Consider the following 12,291-nt stretch of genomic DNA (forward strand, 5'->3'; position numbering starts at 1 on the left):
TAAGCACAGCATCTAAAACCTTGTTGGGTAAATTGGAGGTAATTCAAGTACAAGCATGAAGGACATGGATTGGGTTTTTTAAAAAAACATCTTTCAGCGTTGTAGGTGGAAATGGGAGAAATGCAATTGGAGTGAAGACAGCAACTTTTTATCATATATTTGGTCAATTTACAAGGAAATAATAACCATCCTTTAATCAGTGCTATTGAGCCATGCTGGGAACATAAAAATGGCCAACTAAAAGCTTTGGTGAGGTCATTAAAAAAAGGGCTAATGAAGAACTTACACTGGATAAAAGCCACTCTCCAGCTGTTGTTCTGCCAACTATACTTCCATGGTTACTGCCACAGCCAGCCTCCTTGAATTGGTAAGACATAAACACATGGGAAATTGTAAGATTGTCAATTAATTTATCAGAAGTAACTATTACAGTTATTTATAGATCATTACAGGGGCAGAAAGAACAGCAGCTGCAGAGGTAATCCCTTAATGTTGAGTATGGGAAGAGACTTTCTGATGATATTGGTTTTTGTATTGTAAATGATGACCATGTGCAGCTGAAGACAGAGAAAGAATCCACCAAATGCCAGAATCGAGATAAATAACAGTTGTTCAGTCCAACAAGGTAACAGTACAAAATCACCAGACTAAAGGGTAGGGCAAGTAAGAGAAAACAGGTAATACACTAGCTCGCTGGGAAACTGATACATAGTGAAAAAGGCTGAAATGCTGAAAAAAGTGAGGAAGATGAATGGGCACTGAGGGAAGGGAACACTGGGGTTGCAGTCAAAATCTTTTTCACTTAGAAAGGTTCCTAACTGGATGAAATGACCTGGAATGATCTAAGCAGCAGGCATCATAAGAGCTGTTCCAATTCTCTACATGATAAGGAAAGGAGATCCAATGTTTCCTATCTTATCTCCTTAAGCATAGGAAACACTTTACCTTCCTTTACGAAAGGTAAGGAGCCAATTCCTTGCCACAGCAACATTTAAAGCGACACACCTATGGATGTATTGGATGCACTATAACCCCGGCTGACCCACATAAACATAGAAACAACTGAGCAACTGTTTTATGTTCAGACAAAACTTATGTAAATCCTTGTCTGAGCTCCAAATCAATAAATATAAGTTCATTCTCTTTCAAATCTTTACTGATTTTTAGTTAATAATATCATCATAATATAACATTATATACATGAATGTAATTTTACTAAATCCCCTCCCATTGTGTAAAGTAATAAAAATCTCTTTCATGGTATCTTATTTCAATATTTAAATCCTGCTTATTTTTGTTTCTGTCCATGTGTTGGTTTCTTGTCTCTTTGTCTTTGTTGTCTTTTCCTTAGTTCTTACAAATTCTGCTATATATATTTCGTTGACCTCATGACTTTTCCATTGAGGTCAAGGAAAAGTGGTTGGAAATGTGACATATTTCCTGGGACAAAATATTCTAGGGCAGGGGAGACAATGAGACACAGGTGCAATAACATGAGGGCAGGGTGAGGTAATAACACAGGAGGACAGGAAGTGCGGGGACCTGGAATTTGAGCAAAATATTTGAATATTCTATAAAAAAATCTTCAGATGACAAGAAAATCCTTATAGAGTTTTTTTTTTTAAACGAGATTAATGAAGAGAATCAGAGAAATATTCTATTATTTATTCATTTTTTATTGGGTTCATTTTTGTTTCTTTTACTTAATGCTTTGATTGTAATTCTCCAATTCTCCTTTCTTTATAAATATCAGAGTATCTCTTTAGTTCCCACTGAAGATCAGTGGGTGGCAGTAATGCACCCAAGCTGTTTGGCGACCGCCAATGAATCCAACCAGAAGAAGGAGAAGACGGAGGAGAAGAAGAAGAAGGAGGAGGAGGAGGAGGTCGCGGAATCCGCGCTCAGTCTCTCAGTTCAACATGGCGGAGACGGAGGGTGAGTACGCTGCACGTTTTACTGGAAACTTTATGATTTACTTACTTTGGCTGATCTCGGTCTCAAAACTAACATCGTAACGTCGGACTGAAACTGTTTAATCTGTGTGTGTCGGCCTCTGCAACTTTCCGTATGCACCGTTTGTTTGCGTTTGACGCCAGACTGCATTAAGTAAGACGTCTTTTAAAAACACTTCTAGATTACAGCGACAGTGATTAGCGTTTAGTTTTATATACTGAGATGTTTATTTAACTTAACATTTGATTTGTTAGCACGGCGTTCATTTCATGCACCAGGATGCAGGAGATGTTGGGGGTCTTGTCTCGGGGCCTAAGGACGGCTCCCGGCGCAAACCACGTGTGGACGCTCCGTTTAACTGAGTTACAGGAAGAGTCCGAGTCCGCAGAACCAGTAAACCGCGAATAAACCAGGATCCAAGCGGATTAAATGAGTTCATTGAAACATTTCAGGCTAATTGTGTGTGAAGTGTCAGTCGATGCGTTTTTAATAGGACTGAGGCAGACGGTTTTATATTTATTTTTTTTAATTTAATTTAATTTTTTTTTGTCTGAAGATTAAACTTGATCAGTTACCTGTATTGATCTCTTGGGCTGCCTATATGTGTCCCTTATCAGTTGTTTGATATTTTAGTTTTTCTCAGTTCAGATGGCCTGTTAGCTCCATTTGTTAGCATAAGATGCTAACAACCACGTGCCACTGGAGAGGCCACGTGGGCTGCTTATTTGCCTCATGAAACATTAATAATGGGAAATAATATTTCAATCTATTAAGGAAACTAGTTTGTTTCATATTAAAGCGGACATTTACCTTTTGCTCAGGAGTTAATAAGGCAGCAGTATCATTTATTAAAGAGTCTTTTTTTGTGTGTTTCAGCAACATCAGTGAAGAAGAAGAAGAAGGCAAAGAAAATTGGTGAAGAAGAAGTCGGGGTGAGTGTTTAATTACTCTGCAAACTACGTTCGATTTTTCTCCTGAGCGATGATGATAATGTTAGTTTTTATTTCACAGGAGATCCAACAGAGTGGAGACTTCTTCATCCAACCAGAGTCTAAAGTTGCTTCTCTAGACACTTCTCAGTGGCCTCTATTATTAAAGGTAACACACCTGAGTTTACCTGACATCAGAACACATCAGCTGCTTAAGATGAAATGTTGAAGCTGCTGTGGGTAAAGATGAAAATATTCTATAAAACACTGCAGTAAATAAACCTGCAACATTACATCTTTTATCAACAGGTGAGGTGGACAGGTTTGTAGCTAGGTGTATGAAGTCAGCAGTTGTTAATCAAAATAATAGAAACATGAACTCAAGGTCCTCAGAGTGTACATTAGTTATTCCTGGGTCTCAATCATGTGACGTGATGAATCAGTTTATCCATTCTCTGAGCAGCGGCCATCTTGTCTTGCCCACGCTCCCGTTCTGGGGGCGGGGTCTCTACACCATGGTGTCAGTCATGCCGGTGTTCTGCCGGACTATGACTGGAAACCATGTGGTGAGAAAGACTTGACCTGACTGCTGTCAAGACGACTTCCTGTTCTGATCACATGATGCAGACACTCTGATCAGTGGGGTGATCACATTTCTAAAATGGTTATTAATTCAGTGACAAACTGTAGATAAACATGGTAGAGCAACATTAGAGCTAAAATAGACTGTCAAAATAAGTGGTTGTGTGCTGCAGGCAGCTGTAATTTCTATTTTTTTGCTGCTCTTCATGTAGGAAGTGAACAACGCTCAGTAACAGACCAACAAAGAAGTTGTCTTATGTTTTTTGTTTCTTGTAGAATTTCGACAAATTGAATGTCCGGACAACTCACTACACCCCACTACCGTGTGGCAGCAACCCCCTGAAGAGGGGCATCCAGGACTATGTCAGGTAACATAATGCTAGACTAACATCATTCAGGATTATGTGAGTTAACACCTTAATGCTAAGTTAACATAATTGAATATGTTGTTCTGTGTACATCCTGTTTCCTGTTAGGTCGGGCTTCATTAACCTGGACAAACCAGCAAACCCGTCATCTCACGAGGTGGTAGCGTGGATCCGGAGGATCCTGCGGGTGGAGAAGACCGGTCACAGTGGGACACTCGACCCAAAGGTCACAGGATGTCTGATCGTGTGTGTAGACCGAGCCACGCGATTGGTCAAATCTCAGCAGAGCGCCGGTACACACTGATGCCCACTTCCTGTTAGTTAATGTTGGACGAAGAAACCTTTGGTGTATTTTTAGTAGATCTGGATGGTTTTAATGGTCTCCAACTAGCTGACGGGTGTGTCAGCGCAGTAAAATCCAGCGGCCCCCTCACTACTCTCTGTGTGTGTGTTGCAGGTAAAGAGTATGTGGGAATCGTTCGGCTGCACAATGCAATAGAGAGCGAACATGCTTTGGCTCGGGTAAGTCTGACAGCAAACTGCAGGAGGAAAGTTTCTGTTGATTTCAGACTAAAATGATTGAAATAATCAGAGCGATGGTTGTGTAACATAAGTCATCTGTCATGACCTCAGGTGTCGACAGATTTTCTGCAGGTGATGCCAGGTTCACACTACACAATTTGAGTTTTGACTTCACTAAGAAGGTTTAGTCTAAGAAGGCGCTGGTAAATTGGCAGTTGCATCAGTTGCATTTGTGAACTGTTCAGAGATGTGATCGGAGAGAATTACTGATGAATTGCAGATGCCCAAAAGATGGCAACCACATATCTGGACCTGTCAAAATCCAAATCCAGTAGTGTGAAAAGTGCTGTGACTGACCATAAGTGTAGCAACGAGCTACAGTTAATGACAGCAGAAGGCACAGTGAAGGGAAACCCAGAGGATCATTGCCAGCGTATCATGATCCATTCTCTATTCCATATTTTCCTACTTGTTTTGTGTCTCTGTGCCAGTGACAGTAAGAGCTGTCAGTCTCGTTCTCATGAACATGGTGTTTCAGTAATGCCTTGAGAGAACTTATTCAAATTTTGGCAAAAAAATTCATTTGGACTCAAGAATGAACTGATTAGATTTTGGTGGTGAAAAGTTAAAGGTCACTGATCTCTCAAAACATGATTTTTGCCATAACATTTATACACTAATTATCTCAAACCATGAGGTGGTGGTTCTAGTTTAATTTCTACAAATCACTGCTTAACCTACCTGGTTGTTTCTTGCAGACTTCATTTTGGAAGAAAAGGTCCTTTCTCGTGTCATTTCACTTTACTACTTGCATATTTTTCGTGACTAGATGTTGTTGGGAGATGGGACAGACTTGTTAGAATTCCTCCTGTGGCAAAGTTGTATGGTGGGTGCAGTATGTCAATGTGACAGCTGTTGTGTACATGGCAGTGACCAGCTATTTTTTTAACTTAAAGGAACAGTTTGGTTTTTTTCCCTGTATTTGAACAGACGGAGTTCCTAGGGGTTCCATTTAAAAGACTTTGTTGTTCCTGATTTATTCAAACTAAGACTCTGAATAATATCATCACACATATGTATCCTTAAAGGACTAATCTGAATTTGAAATTCTTGTCATTTAACCACAACCAATCACATGGCCCTCACTGACTCAGGTTCTGACTGCAGGCATTGGAAACACTGACCGGCGCTTTGTTCCAGCGACCGCCACTGATTGCTGCTGTGAAACGTCAACTGAGAGTTAGAACGATCTATGAGAGCAAACTGATAGAGTATGATGCAGAAAGGAGGCTGGGTAAGATCATCTTTCAATAAACACCTCGATCAGTTTTCACCAGTTTGTGTTCAAGTATCTTCACTAACCCACTTTAAATCTGCAGATTTATTTTGAAGGCTTTGTGGCTGTGGCAGGCTTACACATGATGTCAGGTAACCTGCCTGTGTGTTGCAGGTATCTTCTGGGTGAGTTGTGAAGCAGGAACTTATATTCGGACTCTGTGTGTACACCTGGGTCTGCTGCTTGGGGTCGGAGGTCAGATGCAGGAACTGAGGAGAGTCCGGTCTGGAGTCCTAGGAGAGAAGGTCAGCATCACTTTCTGTACATCTCAGAGCTTAGACTCTGAGGTCACTGAGGTTCAAAGTGTTGAGTTCAGTTCTGCTGCTTGGTGCCGGACTGATAATTAAACTTTGGAACAGAAACCTGCAGCAGAGACACAGTTTACATCATCTGTACATCTGGAGTCTCGCCACTGCTGACATCCTAGTGACATCACTTACACCGCTATTATCAGTGCATAACATGTTATTGTTCGGGTTTTACTTTAGGACAACATGGTGACGATGCACGATGTCCTGGATGCTCAGTGGCAGTTTGATCACAACAAAGACGAGTCATATCTGAGGAGAGTCATTTTCCCGCTGGAGAAGCTGCTGGTGTCTCACAAACGGCTGGTGATGAAGGACAGTGCAGTGAGTCTTCCTCATCTTTGTTGGTAAAAATAAAGCTGATATGTTGCTGTTTCTAGGTTGATCATGCAGTCTGTGCCTCCAGGTAAACGCCATCTGTTATGGAGCCAAGATCATGTTGCCAGGTGTCCTCAGGTACGAAGATGGCATTGAGGTCAACCAGGACATAGTTGTTATAACAACCAAGGGGGAGGCAATCTGCACAGGTGTGTGTGTGTGTGTGTGTGTGTGAGTGTGATAGTTGAAGCCACATGATGAGCTGAGTAGATGCAGTAGCTCTCGGGCCATGATGACCTGCTATCTATCACCCTTTTCTGATGGCTTCACATTTAGATTTAATCTGAGTATAACAAGTCGTGTTAATTAATACAGTCAGGTTAATTAACACATCTTTCATTGACTCTTGTTCAGCGGTTGCTCTGATGACAACAGCTGTGATCTCCACATGTGATCACGGCGTTGTGGCAAAGATAAAGCGAGTTATCATGGAGAGGGACACGTATCCTCGGAAGTGGGGTCTTGGGCCGAAGGTACACCTGATGTTACTGATCTCATCAGTAAACTGTTCAATGCTTCAGTGCCAAGGGTTTAACATTTTCTTATTGATTAAATCAGGCAAGTCAGAAGAAGATGATGATTCAGAAAGGACTCCTCGACAAACACGGGAAACCAAATGGCAGTACGCCACAGGACTGGAAGAACCAATATGTCGACTACAGGTAGATGGCACAGGGGGAGGGCGGGTCTGATGCACAGGTGTTGGTGGTACAGATTGACAGCTACACTGATGCAGACAGTTATCTCTCACTGAGCTGATGTGCTGTGTGAGGGAGTCAGTCTGCGACAGGAACTTTCAGGTTTGAGCTTATTCACTCTGCTGTTTTGCTGAGCTGCAGCTCACCTGAACACAGTCATGTGACCTCACACTATGCATCTTCAGGTGAAATGTTTCAATTTGATAAAACATCTTAAATCTGAAATTGCTTTTTTGTTTTCATTGACAGTGTCTCCAAGGTGACAGAGGAGTCATGTGACGCTTCAGCAAAAGTAAACTCACCAAAAAATGTTTCATTCTTTAACTCGTTAAATTATCATTTTCTTCATGATGCTGAGACATTTTCTGAACCTGCTGTAAAGATTGAACTATGACAAATCTTTGACCTGCAGAGGAAGAGGGAGTCAGCAGATAGCGATGGTGAAGCGACAACACCCTCCACACCCTCTGCAGAGGAAGTGAAAAAAGAGAAAAAGAAGAAGAAAGAGAAAAGAGCCAAATTGGAAGAGGCGGAGTCTGTGGAGGAAGCAGCCGGGGAGGCACCTGAGACTGAGGTTGGTGTGTGTTTCTTTTTTTTTTTTTGGGAGCAAAGTCGTCTCCAGGCAGGGTTAGTCATACTCAGGATGCTCCAATCACATTTCTTTGCCACTCACACCAATTCTTTTGTTATATTGTAGCAGCTGGTTTAACAGTTGGTCAGTCTGCTTAGCTTTGTAGTTAACTGTGATGTCCACAGGCGGCAGCATTACCTGATGGGACCACAAAAAGTCATCCTTATTCTCCAGTCAACAACATGCTTTTACTTTGTTCATCAGAGCAGAACAAAAAACTCCAAAGGAGCAAATCCTTCAACTGACAAGAGAACCTGATTAATACACACTTCAAACAAGACACTTTTTTAAATTGCACAACTGCCATCTAAAGCCTGACCTTTCTTTCCTTCATGCGAAGTCATCTTATACCAATATTGTGCAGAGATAGAAGTCAACTATTTGATAGGTTCACGCTCCAGTGGTCAAACTAGCCCCCGTCCCTCTACATCTCCCACCACCTCAGTGACAGAAGACTGTGTCAGCAGCAGCAGACAGGCCCCCCTCTGACCACACGGTGACATGACATTGACGTTATGTGGAAATGATCACTACAAAATGAAACATGCAAATGTGATTGATTTTTCTTTTTGTGTGCAAGTGCCCGCGGGAGGTGGTACTACACTACACACAGAGCTTCTCTCACCCACAGATACCAGAGTGTTAACCAGAGGTGATCGGTTTAAGGTGATGGGTGACTAGAAGCATTAATGCCAATCTATCGATCATTTTTGATGAAGATTGGCCGATCATGATCAGCCAGCTGGGGGCATCCCTAGTTCATACAGCACACATGATTTACATGTTTTGAACATGAACTGTTATTTCTACATGTGACTTGCATGTTCTGTATGAACCACTGTCATCTGGTGCACACTCATTACCAAAGTGTTTACTAAATGATCAGATGCAGCTGGTTTCTATTGATCTCAGACTTATCTTCACATGGAGGATTTTTCTTTTTGAAAGTTCAGTTTTAAAAGTGATCTCATCATTAAGTTAAACTTTGGTGTAGAATAAAACTAAGACTATAAGATTTTACAGCTGATTAAAGTTAAAATCAGAGGCTTCACCTGACTTCAGTCTCAGCTCTAAACGACTTATTACATAAATTTGAATCTTGTTAGTCTGAAATAAATGAGTTATTCAAAACCCTCTGTTCATGTTACATGTAAAAATAGTTTGAATATTAATAATGAAACTGTTGGTGTCCTGCAGGTTGTTGAAAGCACAAAGAAGAAGAAGAAAAAGAAGAAACAGAAAGAAGGTGATGCATCAGAGTGACAGATCTACAGGTGAGCAGGACACTGTCAGAGACTCCGCCTGCTGTCACATCTGTCTGAACAAGACACAAAGTATTCTGGGAGTTTCATGATGATTATGGACTGCATGAATGCAGAAAGAAGAAGATGGTTTTTGTTTTTTATATAAATCTTGTTTGTTTTTTTTCAGTTGTAAATACCTCAACAGAAAGCCTGTTTGTAATTTCAGAATAAAAGTCTGTTTTCTGTATGTGTGTCATCTTGAGTCCATAGTGTACACAGAAGGGTGAGGACGCTTAGAGAACAAGCGTATGAGTATAGCAATCCCATTTTTCCTGCTGTAGGCGAAGTCAAAATCATTTTCCCCATCAAGCGAATCTAGTTGATAATGTTAAGGAGGGTGGTAAGTTTTCTCTGTAGCCAGCACAATTGTTTCATTTGCAGCCAAAAAACTTCTAAAGATGCATGCTTCTTTTACTGAGACTGTAAGGGCTGTTTCCAAGCTAGAGAAGGGTGAAAGAAAAATCAATTCAGACCCAGATCTGACACCAGATGGCCCACTCTCCAAAAGGGCTCAACATATGGACAAAACCAGGAAGTATGTGCATGATTGTCTGAGGATGAACCACACTCTCCCCAGAAGGAATGCTGGGACCAACTTAATTTGGATTTCTGACTGGGGGAAATAATGAAATGGATCAGGTTTTTCCGTCAGAAATCTCCCCAGAAGGAAGAGTTGGTGGAAGTACACTGGGTTTCACAAAGTTTAAACCACATTTCTAATATCACAATGTTAGCTTGTTTTTACCAGTGATTCCTTGTTTAATGTGTTGTATTCTGTTCATTGTGGTAAAGCCCTTGTATAGTTTGCCTGATACCTTTGATAATGACTTATTCTTGAGGGCTCAACAGAGTCAGGGATTATTCCCTTTAGAAAAAAATGACAGCTCTGAAGCTACTGGTAAAAATCTACCCAGCCTATAAGACTGGAGTAAATCATCAAAATGTTGATAAACAGATTCGTGAGCAATGAACTTAGTGGGCATCCTTGTAGCATTGAGTTTGAGAGACTCCCATTAATTTTTATCCTGGCTGTTGGCAAGGAGTAGAGTGTTCTGAGGCATTGTATGAATGTTCTACAGAATCCAATTGTGCTGATAACATGCTGAGAAGGACTGAACTCAGTTTTCCTTCAGAAATGTGATTAATGATGGGAAGAGCTCTCCTAATATTATCATGTGTTTGCTTATTTTTTATAAAGCCTGTTTGGTCCTCATCTATCAGAGAAGGCATAATTGTATCCAGTCTCTTAGCCAGTATAACTGCATACAGTTTATAATTGGAGTTCAAAACACTGATTGGTGTATATCCCTTCCAGGCCGTTTTATCTTTTCCTTCAATAGTATGATTGATATGAATCCCTCCTGTCGAGTAATTCGTCAGAATTTGTCACAGCCTGGAGATTTGTTAAACTGAAGTCTGAGATTATATTATCAATTTCCTCTATTGAGATATAAGTTTTTCATTTTGATCTTTACCAATGGAGGGAAAGTGTAATGAGGCCAAAAACTTCTGAATAATTAGTCCATATGCCTTATCTGGTTGTGAATATAATGATTTATATGTTTCAAACAAGTTGTGGATTCCTTCAAATATAGTAGTTATCCTCTTTGATAATGAGTTCCTAATTTTGTGAATTGTATCTTCTGCTTGCTGTTTCCTAAGTCTTCACATGAGTAACTTGGAAGCTTTCGATCCTGTTTCATAGTGCTGTTGTATCATGAATCTATGTTTTTCCTCAATTTCCTCACTAAAGAAATTTGTCAATCTCCTGCTTAAATTGTCTGATTTCAAGTATAAGAGGGTCCTTTATTGATCCTATGAGCTTGCTCCAAGTTCTTTAATTGTTCTTGCAGATCTCATAGTTTGTTGGCCTTAATCTTTTTGAACCTTGCAGATTTAGCAATTATATATTATATTATATTATTGAGAAATGGTTGGATTGACCTCATCGTTATTATTATGCTCCAGATATATTTTCAATTCATCAGCCATTTATTTTTTTATGTATTGCTACTCAGTAGGCCTGTGTTCAACCTCCACAAAGTAGTTTTTGGTCTCCCATCTAAATTTAATTTCAGATTTAACCCAGGGTGATCAGAAAGGTCCCTCTGTCCAATTTTGCAATTTTTCACCTTGTGGCAATCATTACTAAACATGAAGAAGTGGTGAATTCTTGAATAAATCATGTCAAATTAGCTCAGTGTCATATCAAAGTAGGTACTGCCATATATCTATCAGTCCTGATTCCTTTAATATTTTATTTATACATTTTTCTGAGACTCTTTGTTTTCATTCTGTTGGTTGTGTCTAATTTAGGATTCAGAAATAGATTGAAGCCCGCTGCACATATTGAGGTGCCATGTATTTCTACAACAATCAGGTTAAATATCTTCTGAAAAAGGTGATATCACTGCCTTGGGGGCCATTTATGTTACACATGGTAACTTCCTTATGCCCCAGTTTGCAGGGCTTTGCTTTGTCAGACAGGATTTATTCAGATGACATTTACCTGTGATGTTAACAGTACTGTGTACCTGGAGTGTATCAGACTTAGTAGGTCACAACAGGGTCACAAGAGGAAATGAGATCACATCTCCTGTGTGTTACCTTCTCCTGATTGGCCCCTTATAAAATCCAGAATAGAATTAAAAATCCTCTTCCTGGGGCTACGGTTCTGCCACCATCGGAGATGGCAGCCTAGAACTCAGTCTCCTCCAAGAGAATTTTTTTAAAGAGGATGTCCTTTATGTAAGATTTGATTTGATTTTGGAAGGTACTGAGTCATGTGACAAGAGTTTAGCAGAGTGTATGACCATGGAATTGTGGGTTAGAGCAATGGGTCAAAATCAGCATGGTTTTGTGTGAGGAAAGTGATACGGCTCCAAAATTATGTTCTGCACATGGTTCAAGAAGTGCAAATGGTAATTGTATTTGATTTGTGATTTTGTGTACAATGTTATTATGTCTTTATGTGGACAGTGTATTGAGTTCTCAGTAGTTTTGTCTGAGTTTTACGTCAAATGATTCACAACCACAACAATTAGAGGAATGAATGCAGCTGTCATGCACAAAATTCAATATAAATAATTTGGCCAATATTTAAGCACTGTAATATAATAGTTTTGGTTTTAAAAGAAATACTTGTACACATCAATATGGATAATCCCAACGACCTATCACATTCCAACTCTGATGGGGTGGCACTTGGGGTAGCCAATGAGATTCTAGGGGTGGCTCATGCCACCCCCAACAAACCTATTGGCCCCACCCCTGGTTGAGCCT

At 40.3% G+C, this 12,291-nt stretch overlaps 1 protein-coding gene and 1 non-coding gene across 2 annotated transcripts; both read left to right on the forward strand.

The window, feature by feature from the left end:
- The first annotated feature begins 1,819 nt into the window (after positions 1-1,819).
- Positions 1,820-9,196, forward strand: LOC139616756 (H/ACA ribonucleoprotein complex subunit DKC1-like). Its single transcript, XM_071473617.1, has 15 exons — positions 1,820-1,935; positions 2,830-2,885; positions 2,965-3,051; positions 3,741-3,832; positions 3,941-4,125; positions 4,290-4,354; positions 5,522-5,648; positions 5,805-5,935; positions 6,179-6,322; positions 6,405-6,525; positions 6,731-6,849; positions 6,935-7,038; positions 7,324-7,366; positions 7,487-7,648; positions 8,903-9,196. The coding sequence occupies exons 1-15, from the start codon at positions 1,824-1,826 to the stop codon at positions 8,966-8,968; spliced, it is 1,614 nt and encodes a 537-aa protein (XP_071329718.1). The 5' UTR covers positions 1,820-1,823; the 3' UTR covers positions 8,969-9,196.
- LOC139616757 (small nucleolar RNA SNORD83) lies at positions 6,566-6,642 on the forward strand. Its single transcript, XR_011688411.1, has one exon. It is a non-coding gene; the product is annotated as a small nucleolar RNA SNORD83 (small nucleolar RNA).
- Positions 9,197-12,291: the final 3,095 nt, after the last annotated feature.

The sequence above is a fragment of the Trachinotus anak genome, unplaced genomic scaffold (assembly GCF_046630095.1).
Source record: "Trachinotus anak isolate AG129_WGS33_773 ecotype Australia unplaced genomic scaffold, CSIRO_AGI_Tana_v1 ptg000059l, whole genome shotgun sequence".
Classification (NCBI taxonomy): Eukaryota; Metazoa; Chordata; class Actinopteri; order Carangiformes; family Carangidae; genus Trachinotus; species Trachinotus anak.